This window comes from Ambystoma mexicanum, chromosome 8 (assembly GCF_040938575.1).
Source record: "Ambystoma mexicanum isolate Mex_15411 chromosome 8, UKY_AmexF1_1, whole genome shotgun sequence".
In the NCBI taxonomy this organism is placed as follows: Eukaryota; Metazoa; Chordata; class Amphibia; order Caudata; family Ambystomatidae; genus Ambystoma; species Ambystoma mexicanum.
In genome coordinates, this window is record NC_090929.1 from 665,546,429 (window position 1) to 665,572,381 (window position 25,953).

At 46.7% G+C, this 25,953-nt stretch overlaps 1 protein-coding gene across 1 annotated transcript in view; it reads right to left on the reverse strand.

Annotated features, from left to right (window-relative positions):
• LOC138472328 (basic phospholipase A2 B chain-like) overlaps positions 1-25,953 on the reverse strand; it is a 105,893-nt gene that overhangs the window by 25,747 nt on the left and 54,193 nt on the right. The window contains exon 2 of the mRNA XM_069610451.1: positions 16,627-16,675. Coding sequence (XP_069466552.1) covers positions 16,627-16,675 — 49 coding nt within the window. The remainder of the gene's footprint in view (positions 1-16,626; positions 16,676-25,953) is intronic.

A 25,953-nucleotide genomic window follows, 5' to 3' on the forward strand; every position in this document is an offset into this window, starting at 1 on the left:
CTTCTACATGAAAACATGCACAAAAGCATTGCTAGCTTTTCCGACAGTCTGCCTAACGATAAATATCTATTACTGGGCCAGTCTGCTAATAGTCGTAGCACGACTGTTACGTCCCATAGAGATTTGTATCTTGGCTGCGGTGGCTTCCTAAATCTTATCCCTTTCAGAAGTCTGATCACTGCTACGTTCTCCCCCACTGGGACTCCTTCAATAAGCATATGACCTGCTGATATTGCAGATCTGTATACTCCTATCGTTCGTAGGCTCTGCCATCCTGCAAAAGTTCTGCTAGAAAATTCAGAATCTCTACTTAAGGGACAGAAACGGGATGAAAACCTCTCCTTTTGCACCACCTTGACCATCTGTTCCATGCTGCGTCGTAGCTCCTTCTAGTCGACGGAGCCCATGACTCTGCGATGAGGCTCGCAGCTTGTACCGAAATTCCTGGGAGATTCCAACGTCTCCTACTATCTTGCACGCCATCAGCGGCAGCGTCCCCTTCGCTCTCAGAGGGTGATATGACCCAACTGGGTCCGTGAGAAGGTCTTCTCTTTGCGGCAACATTCTTGGATAGTCGGCTATTAGTTCCATCAGTGCTGGAAACCATACCTGCGACTTCCATATCGGGACTACTATTATCAGATTCGCTGCCTCCCTGCGAACATTCGTTAAAGCTCTGCTTATCATTATAAACGGAGGAAACGCATATAGTGTCTCTTGTCTCCAATCTTGTAGAAAGGCATCTGTTCCCGCTTCCGCTGGGTCCAACCTCCAGCTGAAAAATCTGCTCTTCTGAGCGTTCAGTCTGGACGCAAATAGATCTGTGTGAATCGGCCCCCAGAGCTCTTCTATCTGTTGGAAGATTGCTCTGTCCAGCATCCAGTCGCTGGAGTCTGTTAGATGTCTGGAGTTCCAGTCCGCCACTACATTCTGAGCGCCTGGTAAATATTCTGCTATCACTGCCATTCCTGACTCCAGACAGGAGTGCCAAAAGTCTTTGGCTATTTCCGCTAACAATCTGGACTTCGTTCCACCTAAGTGATTTATGTCCCTGACTGCCGAGATGTTGTCCATCTTCAGTAGTATACATGAATTCACTTTGTCCTTGGTGAAGGCCTTGATCGCAAAAGAGCCGGTCAATAGTTCCAGGCAGTTTATGTGCAGTTTGAGCTACTCCGAGCTCCATCTGCCTCCCGTTTGGAGCTCTCCACATCAGGCTCTCCAACCTGCTCTGCCGGCGTCTGATTCTATTATCATGTCCGGGCGGTTGCCAAAAATGGCTCTGTCGTTCCATGCCTCCATGTTCTGGAGCCACCACTCTAGCTCTGTTCTGGACTCTTGGTCTAGCGGCACTAGCTGGTGGTAGTTGAGCCCTTGCTGAAAGTGCCTTATTTTCAGTCTCTGAAGTGCTCGATAATGCAGGGGTCCTGGGAATATCGCTTGGATTGATGCTGCTAAGTGGCCTACAATCCGTGCGATCGTTCGCAGAGATGTGGTTGGACTGCCGAGGCAGCTCCTTATCTCTCTTCGTATATCTCGAATCTTCCTGTTCGGCAGCTCCAGGGTCGCTGACCTGGTATCTATGATAAAACCTAGGAATTCTATCCTCCTTGCTGGCACCATCTCCGACTTCTCTCGGTTCACTAGGAATCCCAGAGAGGCTAAGAGGTTCGCTACCCAGCTGGTCTGGTAGCGAAGAACATCTTCGCTGCTCGCCATTATTAGGATATCGTCTAGATAGATGATGATCCGTATCCCTTTCTCTCTGATTGCTGCCGCTACTGGCTTCATCAGTTTCGTAAACGCCCAGGGGGCGGACGCTAATCCGAACGGCATTGTGGCAACCTGCCATAAATGCCCATCCCAGTCGAACGCCAGGAAGGATCAGTAATCTTTTTCTACTGGGATCTTGAGATATGCGTCTTTCAGGTCTATTCTTGCGAGCCAGTCGCTCTGTCTGAAAGTGTCTCTCAACTGGTGAGTCCCTTCCATTTTGAAGTGGTTGTAAACCACCCCCTCGTTCATGTCCCTCAAATTTATGACTGGTCTCACTTTTTCTTTTCTGTGGACCAGGAACATATTGCTTATGAACCTCGGCACCATGCACGGCTCGATAGCTCGTTTCTTCGCTAAGCTCTGTAGTTCTGCGTGCAACAGATCTTTCTCTGATCGCGCTGCTACTATTGGTCTGGGGGCATTGTACTGGACTGGGGTCTGTGTAAATTGTATATGTAGGCCCTTGACTGTCTGTAGCACCCAAGCGTCGCTGGAAAGCGCGCGCCAGTTTTCCCAGTAATTCGCTGTCCTCCCCCCTACTGCAGGGTATGTGGATGCTCTCACCTGTGGGGACGTAATGTCCTCTTCCTTGACCTCTGCCTCGCCTTCCTCTCGGGAAGCGACCTCTGGGTTGAAAGAAAGTGTCTGGTTTCTTATCTTCCCAATACTGTGCTCTGTTCGATTGAGGCCTTCTGGGCGTCTGGTAGCGACCGGTCGCTCGGCCTCTATACCGACCGATCCCTCCGAAAACCCTTCCGGGGAAGATCTTTTTTATAGAGGCTTGTGCTTTCTCTAGCGCGGTGTAGGTCCCTACGAACTTCCCCATGTCTTTTCCGAATGTTTCACCGAACAGTAGCCCCTGCGCAGCTTCGCCTGCCTCGTATGAGGACAGGTCTCCTAATTTCTGATATATTTTCAATAGTAGTCCTCTTCTGCGCTCCGAGGATATCGCACAGTTTGCGTTACCTAAAAGACATACATCTCTTTGAGCCCAGTTTTCTAATACTTCTGCGTCAATCTCTTCCCCTGTACCTTTTGCCTGCTCGGCCAGGTCCACAATCTTGGCCAGTGGACCCGCTAGATCCAGGACCTTCTCCTGGCAACTCTTCCATGAGCGGTCGATCCCTTTCCTAGGGTCTCTGTTTGATTTAGCTACGAAAGCTAGCATTTTCGGATCCAATTCTTGTGCTTCTGCCACCTTTCCTGGGAGTTCTGGTCTGGGGCATTCAGCCCTCAGCCTTTGTCTCACCTCCTTCTCAAGTGCCTTGCGCAGCCTCTGCGTCATGTAACGTGCCACTCTTGGAGAAGGCATCCATTCTGAGGATCTTGGGTTTCTGATCTCCTCCGGCTGAAACATATCTGAGGTTTCGTCTTCTATATTGTTCAATTTCCTCAGTCTCTTTTTCGGAGGCGGTAAACTCCCTTCATCTCCCTCCTTATCACCTTCCTCTTGCAAGGATGTCGGAGATTCTGCGAGTTCCTCTTCTTGGGGAACTTCTTCTTCTGTGTCTCCCATATTTTCTTCCCCTGGGTAGGGGGTCATGAGGCTCGGCACCCCCGACTTGGACATAAAGGCTTCTTCCAGCCTAATGAAAGTGTCTGTCGCCTCTGGGGCCTTTGGATCTACCCCTTCAAGTTGGCCTGGGGGGTCAGAAGAGTTCGCGCTCTTCCGGGCCTTAATACACCCTGTGGGCCCTCTGGCGCGGCCCTGGTGGACGTGCTTGCTTGTGGTGTGGTGCTTCTGTCTCTTTGACTGGAATGTTTCAATCGTCTGCAGGCGTTCCTGCAAGGGTCTGACTCCTAGAGCCACTGCCTCTACGAGTGATTCGCCCAGCACATCTTTGAAGCTTTGAGCCAAGTCTTCGGAATATGTGGCTTCTTGCTCCTCCTCACTCCATTCAAATTCAGCCATGTTGTGTGCTGGTTGGTGCCTGATAGTACCTAAACAGGTGTAGTGGCACGTCCACTCTTCACTCTCCTCTCTTGAGGCTGCACCTGGCTGCTAAGCAGGTTCTTTCACTTTCAGTGCCGGAACTGAGTTCACTTTATGCTCTGATTCGAGCTGTAGTGTGTTTATGCACTTTTTCTCCTGAGCAGCATATAATCTGCCTCTCCGGTAATTTTCTACGATCTGTCGCTGAAGGGAGACCGGAGCGCAATTCCCGCGAAGCGTTTAGCCCCTCCTTTCCAAAGGAGAGGGCCTTGCGCTCTCCCAATTGAAGCGCCGGGTTCTCCGGCTTTAAGCCCCGCCCCCGCGAGCGTGGGGGCCGTATGCGTGGCTCTTCTTTAAGACGCTCGTACGCGTCTGAGCGTTGAATCCGCCCCCACGAAAGTGGGGGCACTCGCTCCTTCGCGCCTGCTGCGAGCGGACGAAGCCGCTTGCCAGGCTCCTCCGCGTACCTTGCTCCACCCTCCCGAAGGTGGGGGCTCTTTGCTCACTGACGTGTAACGCGAGTGAGCCGACGCGGCCTCAGGCAAACCCCCGGAGTGCTGATACTGCAGCACAGGGCCGCCGGATAACTTATAAACACGGATTACGCAATCCCCGCTACGATGCGCGGTCCCTGCGCTCTCTCATAGCATTATGTCATTATGAAATCTTCAGTTATCTGCAAATATACAACAAAACCCTAATACAAATGCTGACTGACTACGCAGCTAAGTGAAAAGGGTACTTATCTCTGGAGAGCAGGAAAAGAAGAGGAGGTTACAGGAAGAAGAAGAACTAGGTCACATGACCAGGACACTGGGATCAGGGACCTAGGGTTGATGGGAAATGAAGTTTTGTAAAAAAAAAAAATTTAAAAAAATGTTTGGTTTTCAACGAAAAGATGGACATTATATTTGATTTGTTGAAACTGCTGGAGAGCTAATAAATGAGAAGATGAAGCATAATGCTTGCCTCCGTCTTGACATAGAATTCACATTAGGAAGTGGAGACTAGCAGGGCTCGGTTATGTCAGGCAGAGTAATATGCCCCCACCTAACAGGCCTTTCAGAGGAATTTATGCTGGGTAATCAAAGTGGGCCAGTGTGTGACAGTGGGTTGCAAATTGCAATTTCTATTTTGTTCAACCTAGTCCTTTTGCATTTGTGAAGCACTGGTTTGACTGGCACTTGTTTTGAATATGCAACAACATTCTGTACATTTGGGTCCCTTCATTTTGGTTAAATCTGCTTTTTTCTGGCTATTACACTTTAAATAAAGATGCTGCATTGATTACAACGAAGAGAAATAAAAAGTATAGCATGCATTTAAAATGGTGCTTTTTTTAAAGGTTGCTGAAGTTTGGAACATGATTAAATAAAGCAACTATTCGGCTTCATATTCGGTTTTGGCTGAATAGCTGACAAACTAGTCGGTATTCGGCCAAATGCTAAATATGCCATTCGGCACAGCCCTACTTTCATTACACACTGCCAGTGTGGTGATAGTGTTAGTATGTGTGGACAGTGGTGTGGGGGACAGTACCACACATTACACCCTCCACACACAGCTCCAGAACACACACACTGCCCCTCATTCACAATTGGTGTATCCCCAAAACCAACATTGACCTCCACTCCAAACACACACTACCATCCACACACACACACTCCTCCTCTCACACACACTGCCCCACCTCAAGTACTCTGCCCCAACAGACACATCCCCTTAAAGACACTGCTCCCACACACAAGGCACCACCACACTCAAACACTGCCCTAACACCACACACCCCACCCACACTGTCTCCCGCACCACTTTCACCCAGACACACCCCACATACACAAATTGGCTGCACATACACACACACACTGCCCACAAACAGCATAAACACGTGCACTTTCCCACATGCACACACACTGCCCACACACACTGATCACACACATACAAACACACTGTCCTGCACACACAATACAGTGCACATACACACACACACACACACACACACACACCAAACCTTAACCCTTCCTTCCGTGTAATCCTAGCCCCTACTGCTGCCTATGCTAATAAATTCTTCTGCATTCCAATTGTCGATAAAAAAACATTGTCAAGATGGTATTTTTTCCCATCATGCACGGACTTAAAAAAACGTTTCAAACATTCAGACTCATAGTACCATGGATGGACAGACTCGAGTACTGCTGACTAAAACTGTGGCTGCCCATTTAAAACTTGTAACTCTCAGCCAAGGTACCATTTCAACAGAGCTAAACTATCCCTTATCTTTGCACCCCCTATAGATGCATGGGGCAGAGTGGGAAATGGTACCATAAAAGCGAGGTGTACTGCTTTTACGCTTACATTTCCTGCTCTGCCCCATTTTCCTAAAGTTACTAGGCAGAGGAGGGGCAAGGAGTAGAGATACGACTCTGCCCTGCTGACCTCTTCCGCGTTTAGCTTGACCCTTATATGACATTTTCATGAAGGAGTAAAACAAATCGATTCCTCTTGAATCAGCCTCGGTTTTGCACATTCTAACTGTTAAAACAGGCCAAATTCCATAGCGATTAAGTGTTATTTGCAGGTGCAATGTATTTCTTCGCCAGAGAGGGAAAGTAAATAGTAGACAGGAACACGCCCTGTGATGACATGACTAGCCTGATTACAGAGCATGTTCCTATGGGAGTGCGCTATTATAAAAACGCTTCTGTGGCTCAGCCCAACGCTCTCCACGAGCGCATGGATGAGTAGTGGCAACACGGCCTAGAAGTGATTCTAATCATACAGGTGAAACAGTCACAGCCCGACAGGTATACCGCGTTCACCTCTTTTGGTAGCATGGGCCGAGGGCAGGCTATACTCTGCAGGAGGGTTGTGAGCTGATACAATGGCAGGACAAAGAACAATAGTACCGCGGTACCAAAATAAAAGAATGTACAACCAGTGTTCTAAAAATTAGGAGCTTTAATAAAAGCTAACAGTGCACAAAACTAATTAAAAACAGTAAATACCCACTTCTGTAAAAGAAACACATAGAATGAGGACTTTGAGATTAAAGAGCCCTCTGGGTTGATAGGCAAGGGTGCCCAGGCAAAAGCAAAAAATGTCAGCAGCAATGCCAAAATTCAAGGATATGTCTCTAAAGGGCAGGAAGGAGAGCTTAAAAGCCGCTATGTTCCTTTGGGGTGTACCAGAGGGGCAGAGCATTTTCAAATACGGTTATTTGTCTTGGGTGCTTGACAGCGTTGGGCCAGGATTCGGTGCACTTTCTTGCCATCAAGCCGGGGTTGAGACGGTCGAGTAATATTGATCCAGTTGCGAGTTGGAAAGGAGTCCTCATTGAGAGGAGGCTCTATGTGGTCATGCCGAGATAGTTAGAGTTAATGGGTCCTAACAGCTCTAATCGGTAGTCTAGTCAGGTCGAAATAATGCATCCACCGGGTCGAGTCAGCGTTCGAGATGGATGAATCAATGGCTTCCGGCGGGTCAAGTCAGCTTTCGAGTCAAGTTGAGACAATACGTCTGTTGGATCGAGTCAGTGCTGGGGATTCGCCAAGTCAGGGGCTTCCAAAGCTGTGAGCCGGCATTCGAGTCACTGTGGAGATACGCTTCATTTGGTCAGGTCGGCATTGAGGAGGCTTAAAGAATTAGGTATGTAGTTCGTAACTGCACTGCCAGCCTTGTAGTGGCTCAAAGCAAGTCGGACATGGTTGGGTGGGCTTCAGGATGTCTTGAGATGGTAAACAGGTTTCCAGGCTGCTTCTGAAATTTTTGATTGCTGCGATGCCCAGTCCAGCACCTCCATGGAAAAGATTAGTCCTTCTTGCATCACTTCCACTCCAGGAAGTTTGTCTGGCACCTTCAGGGGGTCCTTCATCTCCAGTGAGCAGGGTCCCAGTTCCAGTATGCTGGCAGCAGAGAGGCCTTGGTCCACAGCTGTATCACCTCCGATGGTCTCTGGGAATGGCTATGCAGCAAAGCTTTCCTCTCCTTTGGAGCTTTCTGTATTCGCCTCTATGCCAGAGGGCTTTGGAATACATTTATCCCCACCATAGTTCCAAAGATAAATCAACTAAGGGAAGAGTTTTTGTCCCTTATAAAGGCAAAGTGCTGCAGTGGATTGGTCAAAAGTAAACCTCAGGGGTCTAACCTATGCCACTGTAAAAAGTGTCTTTTGCCTTCTGACTTTATACCCAGAGTGCTTTGTCTACATGAATTGGGAAGGGCAGGAAACATAGAGAGCCTTAGCAGAATCCAAGATTGTGGGAACTCTCACTTGGCCTAAATCAGTCAGGTGGCTACTCCAAATCCACCCCGTTCCCATACCTGCTGACTTCTAATAGACTATTCAGCATCCTGGTGTGGTAGTGGATTTGTTATATCAGGACTGCTATTAAGACACTGATTCACAGGGGACCTTCTAGGGAGGGTCATGTGCCCTGTAATGACGTTGTTGGCCTTCATCTGGGATTTAAAGAAGCAGCTTCCTGGCCATTTTCACACATGGCTGATATGGAGAAGCTAAATGCAAGCGATGTATAATTGTGTGACCCCAGTAGCCACCATGCCATAGCTGTGCATGGCTTATATTTACAATGTGCCACCAGGCTGACTTAAAATTGTAATGTTTTGAATCAGAGGTGCAGATGATTAAAAGGTCACCTTTGCCTGTTGGAACTTTGTGTTCCAGCGGCTGTCAGAAATGTATATGCAACCTTTGAACCTGTCTTGCTGCCAATGCAGGGCAGTTGCTAGAGATGTCAGGAGACTGTCACATCAAAGGCATATGAGTGTCTGTGTTTCTGGCACAGAGCATTATGAAAGGGATGTTTGATTGGCAGACCGCCCTTACAGAAACAGAATGACTAGAATCATTTTATTACTAAAAAATCAAACAAGCTAAGGTTTTAACACCCTTGAAGATGTCATTCTGTCACACATCAAATGTTACTCTTTAGTGTTCCAAACTATCTCGTAAATGTTTAACATTGCATGCAGCTGACCCAACATCATGTAACCCTATTAGCGATATTAGAGAAATTTTTCCCAATCGCAAGTGCAATTAGCGATAAGGCAAAAACTGTGTTACTGTAAGAAACATATTGTCTCAATGTATTTTTTTATCTGTACATTTTATCAACATGATCTTTATACAAAATATAAAAATAATTAGTAATTTATTTATTTTCATATCATAAAATATATACGGCAGGACTCATTTCATACTTCCATACCACATTTAATAACTGAAACAATAATTGATTGTACATCACTCTTATAAAGATATGCCATAAGCTAATTCATCAAGGCTGTCCAGGTTGTAATCAAATTTTATATTAACGACTCAAACAAACCAAGCCTTTGCAAAGGTGCTTCATGATTTCAACAATGCACTCACTTTTACAAATATGCTCTTTCTGGGGAATATGTTACCAAGCCCCCAGCACTTTCAGTGTAGGCAGAATAATGTATTTCAATAAAATTAAATCAAACTTTATAATCAGACAAGGAAGTCCAATACATATTTGGGGATAACCCCAATTAGGATGCAAATGGCAAGCAATCCCAAGCATGACATTTAGTACTTACATTAATCAGATGTTGGCCATGATCAGGAAAAGATCATTTGGAACCCGATCGTCCCATAGAAGACTCAAGACAATGTTCAAATATGTTCACCCGGTACACATTCAGAAATGTGGTGTTTATGGTACACTACTTGTGTAAAGTTGAAGAAAACAGTTTTTATTGTGATGATGTTAAGTACTTAATTTATATAGTGTCTCGTTAGGCGCAAACTTGTATTTGATGTAGGGTGTAAGAATCTGCTGCACTTCCATAGATCCCAAACCAATCTCAGCTCTTATATAGTCTACAGTCAAACTTGCAGGCAAGCAGTGGGCCTCGTCCATGATGGGTGAGGGGGCATCGACCCTGACACCCATACCCTCACCCATTATGGAGGAGCCAGGCCAGTGCAAAAACGGGGTCATCCCCCCACACCACCCCCAGCTGCTTCTGCAGCTGAGGGAGCACTTTAGGGCTGGCCTGAATTATCAAAGGGAAACAGAGTTTCCCTTTGACAGTTTTGTTCTCCAGTGAGCGTACACAATGAGCCATCCAAGGTCGGGTCTTTTTTGTTTTTCCAGTCCTGAATGGCCCTTTGGGGATGCAAGCTGGGCATCTGCACCTTAGAATGTATGTGGGGATGGTCCAGTGGCTTCCCGCACATTCAGAGGGTCTGGGGCAGTGACAAAGCAGCTCTCAGGCTCATGCTTGCATGTCTAGGAATCGCTGCTTACTGGTTCCTGTTTGTGTGCCGCAGGAGCACGAGTACTTCCATGTTGCTGCCTATGCATGGAGAGGAACGGCGTCAGGACCAGGGATGAAGGTAAGATTATAAGTGTGTATTATGTGTGCGTGTGTGAAGGAAGGAAGGCAGGAAGGAAGGCAGGAAGGAAGGAAGGAAGGAAGGAAGGAAGGAAGGAAGGAAGGAAGGAAGGAAGGAAGGAAGGAAGGAAGGAAGGAAGGAAGGAAGGAAGGAAGGAAGGAAGGAAGGAAGGAAGGAAGGAAGGAAGGAATAAGTGTCCAGTTCGGTCACTCAGGCATATTCAGGGGAAACATTTACAACCATCCAATTGAAAAACTTACCAGTCAACACTGCAGGCAAGTCTAGAAGTCTTTTTAGGCATTTTCCCTCAATTCTGTTTAACAGCTCCATATGTCTGACTGACCAATTTCGCAGCCATATAGAATGATTGAAGTCAATTTTAGTTTGTATATTTCAATACTGTAACTTGTTGCCTGAATTTGGTTTTTAGTAGGTGGTCACAAGATATCAAAGATAAAGAATGGTCAATAATGATTCCAACATAAGGATATTGTGTGCCATTTTGAAATGTATTGGAATTAATGCACCAACTGAAACAAGGTGATTTCCTTACACTAAATGCCGTATTATTGGTTCTGGTTAAGTTCTTCATTAGACCATGCAGCTTGGAATATTCATAAAAGACACAAAGTGCAGATTATAATCCAACTGTCCTACTTTCTAATAATACTATATCATCTGCATATCCAAGCCACTGTAGTTTTCCAAGACACAGCCGCAGTGGCGAGGCCTGCCTAATATCAAGTATATTGGTAACAATCACACACTGGAAACTCTAAAGCACCTTGAAATTTCCTGTCAAGCTACAAAGCATTTGCAAATGGCTATTCATAACTGCTCCTATTTAGTGATGGAGTGACTTTGGAGGTGTATGGTGCACGGTCAACAAACAGAACTCATTTTAAGATTATCTAGATTAACATATTTGAAAAAATATGTTGAAAACGATCATCCTCTGTCCTCTCTTCTCTCTCTCTCTCTCTACACCTCTCTTCTTGGCTCCATCTTTTCTTCCCTTGGTTTCTCTTATCATCTATACGCTGATGACTCTCAGATTGTTCTATCCTTTGCATCTTTCTCTGACTCTATCCATTATTCTCTCTCAGCCTGCCTGCTTCCCATCCAATATTGGAGGTCTTCTCATTATTTACATTTCAATCCTTCAAAAACAGAACTTATTTTCTTTCCTGCCTCTGCCATTTTTGACACTTCTCCCTCTCTTTTTTGTCTCACCTTTCCTCTTTTTCTTGTTCTTGCCAAATTCAATTTAATATCCGTAAGGCTCGCCAGTTGTTAACCTTTCACGCATCCTAACTTCTCATCTCCTCCTTAGTCTTTTCCCGTTTGTTCTACTGTTCGAGTTTACTACTTGGTATTCCTGCTAACCATCTTGCCCCACTTCGCTCAATGTACCATTCTTGTATTCGCATTCTCTGCACACTTTCTCCCTATGATTCCATCTCCACAGCCTTGCACTCACTTAGATGGCTGACTTTCGAAGTTAGATGGCTGACTTTCAAAGCTCGACTTCTGTTAAACTTTTTACGTTTAGTATTGAAATGTCTTCATGGTCATGCACCCCCGTATTTTTCCTCGTTGGTCTCATTTTATTTCCCTTACCCATCGTTCACAGTCGCATTTACGCTTAGTTGTTCTTTGTCCCCCTTGTGCCTCTTTTTGTTTCTGCTCCTTCTCTCTCCTCACCCCAACGCACTGGAATGCCCTCCTTCTGCCTCTTTGATCTCTGGCTTCTCTCCTTCTTTAAAACTCGATTGAAAGAGCATCTGCTCTCAAAACTGATTTGTTTATCAATTTCTTATTTTTCTACCACTATTTGATCTTTGTGAAGCGATTTGGCGATGAGCGCTATAGAAATCAAATAAAATACATATACAATCATGTAATTGTGTATAGTCTAACTTTTTTTTAAAATTGTTTGTATTTTTTACATTTCATCATTATTGTATTTAGAAATTGTGAATAGTTGCTGTCTTTTTTAACCAATCCACAATAAAGAATGAAGTACATCCATATTATCAGCAAGGTATAGTTCGAAAAGGACCAGTGCAAGGGCACATCCTTGCTTGAGTCCATTATTAGTTTGTATAGGATTTGAAATACCTTCTTTGGCATCTAACCAAATAGTAATGGAGGTTTAATCGTACAATGCCACAATCATTTTTAGCAGTCCATCTGGTATGCCCAAGTTATGAAGCTTCTGTCAAAGTAGCTGTCAGCCCACAATGTCGAATGCAGCTCTATTATCAATAAAGGCAGCATACACCAGATTATTATAAAAGTATTTGCTTGCTCAATCAATATAGTAGTCATAGTCATGAGGTTAGGAGTCATGGTATTGCCTTTTTTGTAAACCCGGTTTGATTTATGGGTAAAGTGTTCTGCAATGTCACCCATTTGTTAAGCTCACTTTGCAGTACACTCACCCTTCTGCTCTCCTGGTCAGACCACTCCCACCTCTCTTCCCATCTGGCCCCTCTCAACCCTCTGTCCGAACCTCCCCCAGCCCTGCCATACTCATTCATGGACACCCGTCTGATGAAACAAGTGGCAGTTGCTGCCTTTGCGTCCACCTTCATCCCACCCTCTCCTCCCACTGGAGACTCTACCTCCGACTTTGCTCTCAGCAACCTCCATCTCGCCATCTCTAACACCCTCAACATTCTTGCCACAGTCATGAGGATCTGCCTGAAACACGCCACCAAGCCTAACACTTGATACAACTCTGATTAAGCAGACCTGAAGAGCAAGTGCAGAGCCGCAGAACAGAAGTGGCAGACCACTGGCTCATCCCCTGACAAACTGGCCTGTCGCCTTCTCCATAGGCAATACCGTCTCAACATTCATTCTAAGAAGAGGGCCCACATCCAGGCCTGTGTCTCTGGAGCAACCAACAACACGGCTGAACTCTTTCAAATCTGCAAGGAACTAGCCAATCCTTCAGCAGTCTCCACCTCGCCTCTTCCCTCTCAGGCCCTCTGCACTGCACTGGCCACCCACTTCACTGCAAAAACCCAGGATATCCTGAGCACTCTTTCCTCCTCTCCTATCTCCCTCTCCTCCCATCCTCTGCCTCCCCTGGCCTCCCACCTTCCCTTAGTCTTCCTCTCCTCCTTCTCTCCTATCACATCGGACGTGGTCACAAGTGTTGTCCGCTCTATGAAGGTCTCCTCCAAACAGGTCTCCCCCTGTTCTTCCAGAACTACTAAGGACAACATCGGCTTCCTTGCCCTGCACATGCTGACTTCTGCAATCACTCTCTTGCTACTGGGTCTTTCCCCTCTTTCCTCAAACACTCTCTTGTGTGCCCCCTCCTGAAAAAACCTTCCACCGACTCTTTGTGTTCCCGGCTAACTAGCGCCCCATCTCTATCACTCCCTTCCTTGTGAAACTCCTTGAAAAGTTGGTATACCCCCAACTTGCCCAGCATACCGAGCTCATTGGCTGTCTACACAACCATCAGTCTGGATTCTGAGCATCCAGAGGCACAGAAACTGCTCTTCTGAACACCCGTGAAGAACTGCTCACATCTATTGACACTAACTCTCCCATTGTCCTCATTCTACTTGATCTTTCCTCTGCATTTGACACAGTCAGCCATTCAACCCTCATAAAACGGCTCCATGATACTCTTGGTATCTCGGAGGAGGCACTGGACTGGCTGACCTCCTTCCTCACTGACCATCCCTCCAGTCATCCTGGGCTCTTTCTCCTCTCCCACCTCTGTCTCCACCTGTGGCATTACCCAGGGCTCCAACCTCTCACCCTGGCTCTTTAACATTTATCTTGCTGTGCTTGCTCATCTTATCTCCACTTTCTCCCCTCACTTCCAGTGTTACGCAGGTGACACCCAACTCTTCTTCAAACTTCCCTCTGATGCTCCCCCTTCTGCAGCTTCCATTCCAGACTGCCTTTCTGCTATCCAGTCCTGGTGTGCCTCCAATGATCTCTGCCTCAATGCCAGTAAAACTGTGATCCTTCCTTTTAGGACACCCACTCCCTCCTTCCTCCCTTCATTCTGGCCACCCTGTATGAGCTATCCCCCTTCTCCTTCATCTGAAGCCAGAAACATGGGAGTTATCGTCGACTCCTCTCTCTCTTTCCTCCCTCACATCTTGGACCTTGCCAAGAAGGCCCATTTCCAACTCCACCTCCTCAGAAGTATCCTTCCTTTCCTCACTTTTCCCCAGAAGCTCAATGTCTCTAGAGCTCTGGTACTCTCTATACTTGACTATTGCAACAGCCTCTCCCTTAAGTGACCCTCTACCTCTCTCCACCCCCTAAACCTTATCCAGAATAGGGCTGTGAGACTTATCCTTGGCCTCAAGCCCAGGGACCATATCTCCCCAGCCCTAAAATCCCTCCACTGGCTCCCAATTGCTGCTAGGATCAAATTCAAATCCCTCTGCATCATCCATAAGGCTGGCTGGAGCAGAGGACCAATCTATCTACAACTTGCTCTCACCAAAAACTTTACATATCCTTAAGCTCCTCCAGCTCCAACTCTCTGTGTGTCAGGCACTTTTCTAAGCAGCGAGCTGGTGGCAGATCTCTCTCCTCGGCTGGCTCCCTCCTCTGGAACAGCCTCCAACCTTCTCTCTATCTTAAGCCAGATTTCCTCATATTCCAGACGCTCCTCAAGACTTTCCTCTTCACCTCCTCCTCCCCCCTCTCACTCCTTTGCTAATAGCCCACAGTCGCTGAGATTGGTGGCCTGGGACCTTATGTGACCTTCTGCATCCCAGCCTTCCGCCCAATCGCCTTCAGCCTTCCGCACCATCCTAGCACTTGCCTTCAGGCACCCACTGGCTGTGCTCTCACAGGCCTGCACTTATTAATGGCAGGTGATCAGCCTGTACCAAGCGGTCCCTGACAGGCACTTACTGCTGCACTCAACGGGCTCCTCGACACGTCCTTCTATGGAACTCCTAGCACTTGCCGCGTTCCCTGTCCCTCTCTCTCTCTCCCTGCGCTTGCACGTTCTGAATGATCACAAGGCCTAATAGGATTGCCCCTTTCCTGTTCATCTGTTTATTCCTTTCACCTTTGTTCCCACGTCCACCCCACCCCCCTTTGTGCTGTGGGCGCCTTGATCCACAATTTCTTGATATATAAGCGCCTTACAAAGGCACAATAAATAAATAAATAAATAAATAAATACAAGAAACTCCTGTATCACTAATAATAGAAAACAAGGCATGAAATACCCTGGCCCACTTGCTCAGAGCTAGTTTAAGTAAGGAATTGCATGTGCAGTCAGGACCAGCAGCCTTAAGGATTTAGGATTTCTAATATAGTTGAATGTATCCACATAAGAGGCTGTGTATTACCAGGCAGTATTTATGCTACTAGGATGATTAGACTCCATGCCATAAACTTTCTCAATGTAGCGTTTCCAGACGAATTGGGGTACACTGGATATCAGTTGGCTTGATAAATCTACTGTGTACATACTGATCTAGAAAGTATGAGAATCATGATTTTTTATGTCTAGTCTATGCTGTATCTGAGCCCATAGGGCACTCAATTTGGATTCTTTGTGGTTCCTCAACCAGTTTGCATATTCAATTTTTCCGAACACTATCTGCAATCATTAGATCTTCCTTATCCATAAATTCACTCAAAATATGTCTCTGATGTTTTCGAAACATTTTTTATATTCTTAATCTCTTAATTTCCCAGTCTTGTATCAACACATGTTTGCCCCATTTCCCTAGAGCTAGTAGCATTGTCGCTGGTGCTAAATTTCTGTAATACCACTGACCTAAGTTAGGCAATGCCTATAAGTTAAAGGATTTATTTGCCTGTTGTAACAAAAGATGTTCTTAACTACCATCTTCATTATTCTGTTTTTTGTTTGTTTCACTTTACCTTTGCTGATTACACCCTCCATGAGTCTCTCTGTCATTATCACGTGAAAGGCAGAGAAAACCGGACAGAAGCCGCGGGGACCTCACTGGGGTTATACATGGGTATCAGAAAAGTCAGACATTTGGATGTGTAGCCGAAATGTACCATGCTCGTCACAGGAGGGAGCTATGAAAAAAGAAAGGGCTAGACAAGGGGGGGGGTGTGGGGGGGCGGCGGAATGAAAGGAGAAGGTGGGTGAGTGGACTGGAAGTGTAAGAATGCATGCAGCAAGCGACGGAGTAATAAGTGCAGGACTGGAGACGGTTATTTGAGGAGAGTAGGGAGCACAGGAAGGCACTACAGTGTGAGCACGTGAGTAGAGAAAATTCCAGAAGCAGTTGTACTTGAGTATTCCACAGAAACATAAAAACTCAGATGCACTACGCGTCTTTTCTCAAGAATTCTCTCTTCTGCAAAATCACATGACATGAATAAACACCCGCTGCATCGCCTGTGGGTAAGGGCCTTCCACGCAAAGGTTAGAAAGTGCGTCACAACTGGAGCAAAAACTGAAGTACTTTAAAACGGCGACAGAGTCAATCATACGTTAGCAGGTGACCTTTGCGTTGCACGCAGCACTTGTTGATCTGCTGTCGGTACTTACCACAGGTTAATAGCAGCACAAGCGAAAAAGGCGACATCCTCCGCAGCACCTGTAAAAGAGGAGAGCGTCAGTACAGAGTGGGGCAGTATTTCTTCTGTCACAGAATGTCAACAAATGCTGCCTGGGCTCCTATAATACCGCCAACCTAGGAATGCCCAATAAACACGCCTGAGACTGCATAGAAAACTCATCCCGGCATAACAACTGCTTCAATCACAAGAAACCGAAAAGGCTTCACCTTTCATTGCCTCTTGGAAAAAGGAACAGCCAATATCAAGGTTTCATGATCCCTCCACAAAGTTTTTTTTAGTAAAATGCCGCAAATGCCTCAACACACTGGGCCCAAAATGCAGCCCCACCACTGGCATAAACACCGGGCACTGAAGATCCTACTCTTTAAAGCACACCTCGCCAACCCTAATTTCCCCCCCCCCCCTCTAGAGCCCCCTCTGCTGATGCCTCATCCATCTCAGACCCTCTGCTACCCCTGCACACTTATTTTTTTTATTTATTTGCATTTTTAAAACACTCACAGAGCCCAGGGGCATCGAGGCGCTGTTACAGGAATATGTCTTAGTTGCGTATTTATAATACACTTAATACCCAGAAGTTTCTAAGCGCAGACCCGGGGATCGAACCTGTGTTGCTTCGTGTTGTCTTGTTTCCAAGGTGAGCACTTGCCGCTGAGCTATCCTCAAGGGACTACTTACTTGCAAACACTTTGTTGTGTCCCCTCTCGCTTCCCAGATATGTTTGCACTGTATACATCCCATACACACATGCATGTACATATGCATTCATGCACGCAGCAAAAAGGAAGTTTTTTAACAGGGCTTCAGTGCATGTAAGAGATCAAATGGCGGAAGGCAGACTTGGGGAAGACATTTTTATTACACTAGTGGCCATTAACAACTGCAATTAAGCTGTAAACTCTCAGCAGACTGCTAGAAAAATACTGGCTGGTCAAAGTTTGATGCTAGTGCTTGATAGAGTGAGATCAAAGAGATCCCAGAAGGCAGTGTTTTGGGCAGAGAGAGGCAGGTAGTTGCTGGAATGTCTGTGGGGATCAGCATGGCCATGGGCAGCCAATGGTTGGGTAAATAACCGAACAACACCCACAAGCTGTGTGTCCCTTCTCACATGTCCTTGCCCTCCTATCTGTACTCCAATGCAATAGTTTTGGCTTCTATGTGGTGCTTAAGTGCCACCTAATAGCCAAACTAAATACAATATGTTATCTACATAGCGCGTTCACCAAAACTGTTTACAGAGAACATTGTTTCATACAATTATTATTAACTGTCTGAAGTTGGTACCGTGCACTCATCTTAAAAGCAAGGGCTTAACCTGCTGAGGTATTTTACTGGCAGAAGGAATAACCTGGCCCAACCACTCAACAAGCAACCATACTAGCAATGTTTCAAGAAAGAGCTAAAAACGGAGCTGTTCAAGCAAACGTTCCACAAACTAAAATATCTGAACCAACTCCACTCGTTTCTCCTGATTAGGAACTAGACCCTCTCCTGATTAGGAACTAGACCCGAACAACCTCCTGATAACAGCTGGATTCCTAGAGCCACCCAGCAGACCCCAAGATCAATGAAACCGTGTTGACTTTTAAGAGGAGCGGCGAAAGTTCGGGAACAGACAATGGTCTCTATCCATTTCCCAAGGCTCCGTCGCGTGACGGTACTCTGGCCGGGCCTTCCGTGGACAAACAGCGGTGTGCAGTGGACCCGCAGAGGGATCAGGGGCTTAGTTGTGTACATGAGATGTGCGCGCTTTGCAGGTGGGGCTCCAGCTTCTGTGACGTGGCTGGGTAAGGGGGGGGTGAAAGGCCGTGTTAGGGCCGCCCGGGCCATCGCAGTGAGGGTGGATGGGCTGAGGTTTTTCAGGGGTGAGACTGAGAGCCAGCTCCCCTGATGTTGTGTGGGGAATGGGTGGGGAAGAGTAAGCAGCCTGCAGCAGGTTCAGTGCCCGAGCGGGGGTGGGTATAGCTAGAGCGGGAAGCTCTTATTGGGCTATTGCCTCCCACCCCTGATTTTCAATTGGAAGCAGTCACACCTGGCATGCTTTACTTTAAACTCTGTTGAGTGAGGTTGAGGGCAGTCCCTGCATTCTTTTTGGTTGAGGGGCTTCCTGGACCTGTGAGTGTTTTGCTGGCAGTGTGGCGCAGTGTTCGCTGATTGGGTCATTTTCTAGCCTGTTCCTGGGCAAACGGTACACTTTTAGAACCTGCCGCTTTTGGGCATTTCATTTTGTGGTGGGTAGGGCTTTTGGAATGTGAGTGGTGTGTTTTCTTTGGGTCCTGTGGGGCTTCTGGGTGGTAGCTGGACATGACTGGTGGAGGTGTGAACTCTAAGGCACTCAGGGAAGTCCTGCGCTTATGTATAGACCAAGTTGGTGGAGCCAGTTGATTGGCTCAGTGGCAGTGTAAGAGGGGGAGGGCTTGCGGGTAAAACCTCCACAGAGGAAGTTGGCCTAAGACAGGGCCCTTGCAGCAGTAGTGGCATGTAACCCAATTCACATGGACTGGGACACGTTCGGGTAGGGTGTTGGGTATTCGGGACGGAGGCTCACCAGGGTTGGCATGCCAAGGCGGTCAGCTGGGGTGAAGGGGCAAAAGGGGAGGCCATTGAACAGCCATTGAAAAGCAGGGGAGATGGGACTCCTGGGTGTGGCAGGGGTGAGGAAGATGGGGTTCCTGGGGGTGAGTGGGGATATTGACATTGATATTGATAGTTTATTTATATAGTGCCTATACACAATGTGTTTCAAAGCGCTTCAAGGTCGGGAGGGAACAAGGGAGAATACGGTGACATTCTTACAAGTCCTTCATACATTAAGAATGTGAAATGATCGTACTCAGCCTGGCAACATTTCAGATAGTGCAAGAGTTATGAAAATGATAAGGAAGGGAGAGGGGTAAGAAGGAGAATGAAACAGACAGGCGGCTACAGTACTAGGCCTGGCAACATTTGTGATAGTGCCGGAATTATACAAGAGGTGAGGGTGGGAACAGGGAGAAGGAGAAGAACAAAACAAGCAACTATCGTACTAGGCCTGACGACATTTCAGATAGGGCTGGAGGGGGAGAGGGAGGAAAAAACAAGTGAGGGAGGGAAGAGACAGACAAGCCGCTATCATACAGGTCAGGCGACATTTCTGATGGAGAAAGTGCTAAGCCTATAGTGGGTGGAGGGGGGAGAGGAGAGATGAGGGAACAGCAAGAAGTATTAAGATAAACAGACATTGCAAACAGGTACAGGGGGGAGGAACACAACAGGCAGGCATACAGACATCACAAGAGTACAACAGGGGGAGGGGGCGAGATTCAACAGGTGGAATAGAGGTCCCCAGGAACAGCCAAATTTGGAACTAAGCTAAATGCATATACACACAGTCAAATTTGGAACTAAGCTAAATGCATATAAACACAGTCTAATTTGGAACTAAGCTAAAAGGACATAAATACAGCCACATTTGAAACTAAGATAAATGCATATAAACACAGTCAAATTTGCAACTAAGCTAAATGCACATAAATACAGTCACATTTGGAACTAAGCTAAATGCATATAAACACAGTCAAATCTGGACCTAAGCTAAATGCACAGAAATACAGTCAAATTTGGAACTAAGCTAAATGCACATAAATACAGTCAAATTTGGAACTAAGCTAAATGCACATAAATACAGTGAAATCTGGAACTAAGCTAAATGCATATAAACACAGTCAAACCTGGATAGCAACTAGATTCAGAAACTAGCAGTGGGTGTGAACACGCAGTGTAGTCAGAAGTGCAATCATAGGGTACAAGCCGAGAAGGAAGCAGAGGCAAAAAGGGGGTTGAAGTGTTTCCAGAGGAGGGAATGTACTCCAATGTTATGGAGGAGTGGTATGGAAGTCCAGATTTTAAAGTAGAGCGAGGTTGCAGCATCGAGGAAGTTCAAATGCAGGGGTGACAAGAAATTACCTCATGAAGTGTTCTGGTAGTGGACAGGGAGCAGACAGGGGCCTTGCGTGGGCCTTAGATGTGCTGGCTCCCGCCTCCCGGTTGCTCTGATTGGCCTTTCAAGGCCCAGGCAACCAATGGGGAGGGAGTGCAGGCCAGGCAAGGAACCTCACTGAATGCAAAACTGTTGCAGCCATCTTGGAAGGGCCAGTGGCCAGCGTGGCACAATCAGCAATGAGCATGTGGATTAAAAACCCAGGATTTTCGGCAGAAAGAGAGAAAAAGATTGCTCTTCGCGCAATCTACAGCTCACCACCAACAAATGCAGATTTCAAAGCACAAAGCTGACGAAAATCGCGCAACAGCCGCTATGTGCAACGCAATTGCAGGGCTTACCCTGACAAAGCACAGGCTCTTAGGGGGATGTTGAAGCAAAGGGGAGGACTGCCGAAACCCAGGCGGCGAGCATCCATCCAGGGAAGAAGAAAATAAATGAATGGAAGAGGCCTTGTTACGGGCCTTAGTTGTTGTGCTGGGTCCCGCCTCCCGGTTGCTCTGATTGGCCTTTCAAGGCCCAGGCAACCAATGGGGGAGGGAGTGCAAGCCAGGCAAGGAACCTTACTGAATGTCAAAATGTTGCAGCCATCTTGGAAGGATGGCCAGTGGCCAGTGTGGCCCAATCAGCAATGAGCAAGTGGATTAAAAAACCCCGGATTTTCGGCAGAAAGAGAGAAAATGATTGCTCTTCACCCAATCTACAGCTCAACACCAACAAATGCAGATTTTAAAGCCCAAAGCTGATGAAAATTGCGCAACTGGGGAGAGGGTTTGGGTTCAGGGCCTAGCAAAAGGGACATCCAAATGGCATTGGGGCAGGGAGAATGGAGGGGGGAGGGGCCAGCCTGCAGACCCAGAGAAGAGATGGTGACGTTTTGAGGATGCAGGTAAGGGGTTGTGGGTCCAGACATCCCAACCCTTCAGTGTGGAGAGGCGGGAAGGGTCCAGGATTCCCCCTGGAGCACTGTGAAGACCTGGCATGAGGACAGGATGCCTCCCCTCAGCAGTGGCAGAGAGGTGGCCCGGATGCCCCCCTGAGGATTACATCCAGGAGTGTGGGGGTGGATGCCCTCTCTGAGCGAGCATCAAGTAACTGGGGGCCAGTGGAGTGGGGACCGGGGAATAGTACAGTAATACAATAGTAAAGTATAAGGACACAATAGAAGGGTCAGTGGTGAAATGGGAAGAGGAGGACATTGAAGATTGGATTGGGGAGGGGGTGAAGTGGAAATTGTGGAAACACTGGGGTAAGTGAGAAGGTTGGTCCATGGGAGGTGGACGAGGTATGGCCTTGGTGGTGGGATATGGGGGTTGTAGGGTGCAGAGTAATGAAAAGGAGAAAGGGGCTATTGTTGGTGGTAACGTATGTTCGGTAGATGTTGTTTTTCTTGAAGCAGGAGTTGTTGATGGTGCAGAGTGATAGGGGAGGAGGAGCAGTAAGGATGGCTATGTTGGAGTAGACTTCACAGTTGTCAAGAGGTGAGCAGGGACAGGAATGGGCCATGGCTTGGGAGAGCATTATGGGCACTGAGGGGTAGCATTGGCAGGGGGTACCAGTGGAGGGTGGAGAGGATGGGGGGCACCATAGGTGTGAGTATCAAGGTAGTAGAGGGAGAGAAATATTGAAGGTGAACATGGAGGGGCGAACAGTGGATGGAGAAGGTCTGGGTGGATACAGCGGTCAACTCAGTAGCAAAAGGGGTGGTTGGGCAGAGGGAGAAGAAAGGAAAACAGAATAAAGGAAATAGTGCACAGGGGAGAGGCAGGAGAAGAACAGGAGAAAGGAGGGGCACCAGGGGATATGGAGCAGGGTAAAAAGGGCTCAAGGGGAGCTTAAAGGGAAGAAAATGCCATCATATGTGGGCGTACCAAAACCAGTGGGGTCACATTTGAATCAACCGGCAAAAGAAAGGAGAATTTGTGGATGTGTTTAAGCTACGTTTGCAATATATAGGGGGTTTTGATCCCTCTTTTTTGATGAGGGGGCCTATGTCATGAGGGAATATAACAGTTTAGAAATGCAAGGACATGGGCTACCGCACCTGTCTACCACTTGCCGGCACTTAATGCAGCACACATTTAACAAATCACAGCATATGATCTGTACATAAGAGAGCACCCAATTTGCATGTAACACATTAACAATTTTTATTTTTCATGTAGTTTAAAAGTAGCCTCACAGGGCTATTGTCATAACCTTTTTCATGCCCATAGTTGCCGGGAGTATACACTATTTAAGGCATATTCAAAAACTCATACAATGACTATTTGCATATAGTTTTTGCACAGTGTGGGTTAGTACAGATAATGACTTAGAATGTGGTCGTGATGACCAAACATCTGCTCTCCCAAGATTCCTTACCCCCTCCACTCCCCTTAGTGCACTGAATTAGAATGTGGCTCCAGCTTCTTGAACAGACATTATAGTGTCAATTACTGGCGTGGATTCTAGCAAACAGCTTCTTGAAAGTGATTCAGAGTAACCATCCTATTTATTTATTTATTTGGATATGTAGAGTGCGCTACAGCCCACAGGGAACGAGGCGCAGCAATCAGAGCATAAGAAGGCCAGGGACGTCATTTCACCAAAATGCCGGAGGTAGCAGAAGTGACGTCACACGACCCTTGACCCCTGATGACATCACAGGAAGTGATGTCATTTTGTGAAAACACAAACAAAATATCGAGGCTGAGTACCCCAAAAGGAAACACACCAAACACAGGTTTCAAAGGAACATACAAAGTACTTTATTCTCTATCGAATACAATTACAAAACAGTGCGAAGTCAGATAACTATCGGCCTTCAATACAACACAACGAACTCCAGCGTGGTTCAGTGTGTTCAGTGAGAGACTGTACATTAGAATGCATTCGCTTTTTATACATTTTGTGAGCGCTATGGCCAACCCCTCTTCGGGTTAATATTCTACTTTATACATCACCAAATCTAGGGTTCGTTGCCGAGTCTCAAATAACCGCATCTAACTGGTTTGTTCTTAATTACATGTAACAATAAGCGTATGCATTAAGTGTGTATTCTAAGTTTCGTATTGCAGGTCTTCTTAAACATTAATACAATATAGTAAAACAGATGTTCTTTGTCCAATGTGTAAATACATTATCATATTACATACTTGTGGATTGGTTTTCTTGCGCGAGTAATCCTTTTACACATAGGTCAACGTAGGACGAGGTCTCAGTTCATGACCTCAACAAGTAGCCTGCAGGCAGATTATACATTAGCGATGTACAGAGGTCAAGACGGCCATGTTATATTTTGCAATGACATCGTCCACCATTTTAGCTCACAGGGTGACTTTTCCACATAAATCCTAAAATGGCGGTTTGACCTAAAATGGCGGCCTACATAGATTAAAGGTCAGGACCTTGTAACACAGATCTCGCAAATGACTTTCGAGCAGCTTGGCGTAGGCCAATATTAATATATTTATTACAATAGGAGGCACGATATACTTTTTATTCCGACAAACACTCCTTTTGGCCTATGCCAAGTGCTAAAAACTATTTTGGGTCTCCTTACGAATAACTCCATACATCAGTATCCATGTACCCTGAATCACTATCTGAAATATCTATTGCCATTAGGTCTTTTACTAATATATCTTTTAACTCGTATTCTTTGGAAGTTTTATCCGAGGCATACACCTCATGTCCTATCGAATTTATCGCTTGTGCACAACACCCCCCTAGCATTGAACACATACCAGGCAGACACTGAATACAGCAACAAAGGAACAACAGAACTCCTAAAATAGTTAATAAAACCGAAAGTACCTTCCAACCCCAAGATCGCAAGAAGTGCCAGAACCAAGCGCTTAGATCCCAGTTTCCCTCGGGAACATGCACTTCGGAACCAAGGACGTGCAGATTTTGTATTGCCTTAAAGATAGTTGGGGAAGAATCTGATACGAAAACACAGCAAGCGGACCCCACTAATTTACATACTCCACCACGCTCAGCTAGAATGACATCTAATGCCATTTGATTTTGGAGTGCTACTAATCTTATTGCTTTCTGCTCTAATGTCATATTGTAGAGTATATCTGTGGTCCGGTTGGGGGTGTCTCCAGTACTCTCGCTAGTTTTCTAATATCTTCTGAATTCGCTATCTGCCCCCAAAATGGCACAACTGATTTTGCTATATCTCCCAATACTTGTGCCGGGGTATCATCATTCTCATCCCTTCGTGGACGTGCCTTCGAAACTTCTTTAGTAGTCGCTATAAACAGCCCAGGTAACAGGATCCCTAAATAACAGGTTCCTTGTCAATCCCTGGGCAACCATGGAAACGCTATATTACCGCAAACAAAATAGACAGGTTCCCCTACATACAAAGGTCTGTCTTCCCCAGTCAAATTTGCAACGTTGGGACAACCTTTATAATCTCCCATTGACCAAGTGTCATTCCTCTCTATGCAGAAAGAAACTGACAAGGTAATTCATAGAAATTCGCACAAAAATGGCGCATGCGGCTGGCGCACAGTGTCCCCGTGCCATACACTGCGCCAGCCGCGTGCGAAAAAATCCTATTCATCGCACAGCGTATTCATGGATTTTAGCCTCCGAAACCAGCCGTGGCGTAGAGTGGCGCAGCGACCCTGCAGCAGCGCCAGGTACGCCCCCAAGAACTCCCTCGCGCAAGGAAAAGCCTTCAAAATCCCCAAATCATCGCAAAGGGCTGCGCTAACCCTGGACCAGTTCACAGGGCTCGCAAACAGCAAACGCCAAGCGGGGAACATGTATTTCAGTGGTTCGTGGGAAGTTCCACACGCGATTGTCCTGTGTACGTGTACATCAGGGGTGCGTGGGAAGTAACACACGCAAAAACAGCAGGGTACGTGTATTCCAGGGGTGCGCGGGAAGTGTCACACGTAAAAGCAGCAGGGTACGTGTATCTCAGGGGTGCGCGGGAAGTATCACACGTGATTCCATCAGGGTACGTGTATTCCAGGGGTGCGCGGGAACTATCACATGCAAAAACAGCAGGGTATGTGTATTCCAGAGGTGCACAGGAAGTATCACACGCAAAAGCAGCAGGGTACGTGTATTTCAGGGGTGCGCGGGAAGTATCACATGCAAAATCAGCAGGGTACGTGTATTTCAGGGGTGCGTGGGAAATATCACACGCAATTCCATCAGGGTACGTGTATTCCAGGGGTGCGTGGTAAGTATCACACGCAAAAACAGCAGGGTACGTGTATTTCAGGGGTGCGCAGGAAGTATCACACGCGATTCCATCAGGGTACGTGTATTACAGGGGTGCGCGGGGAGCACCACACGTGAATTGCAGGT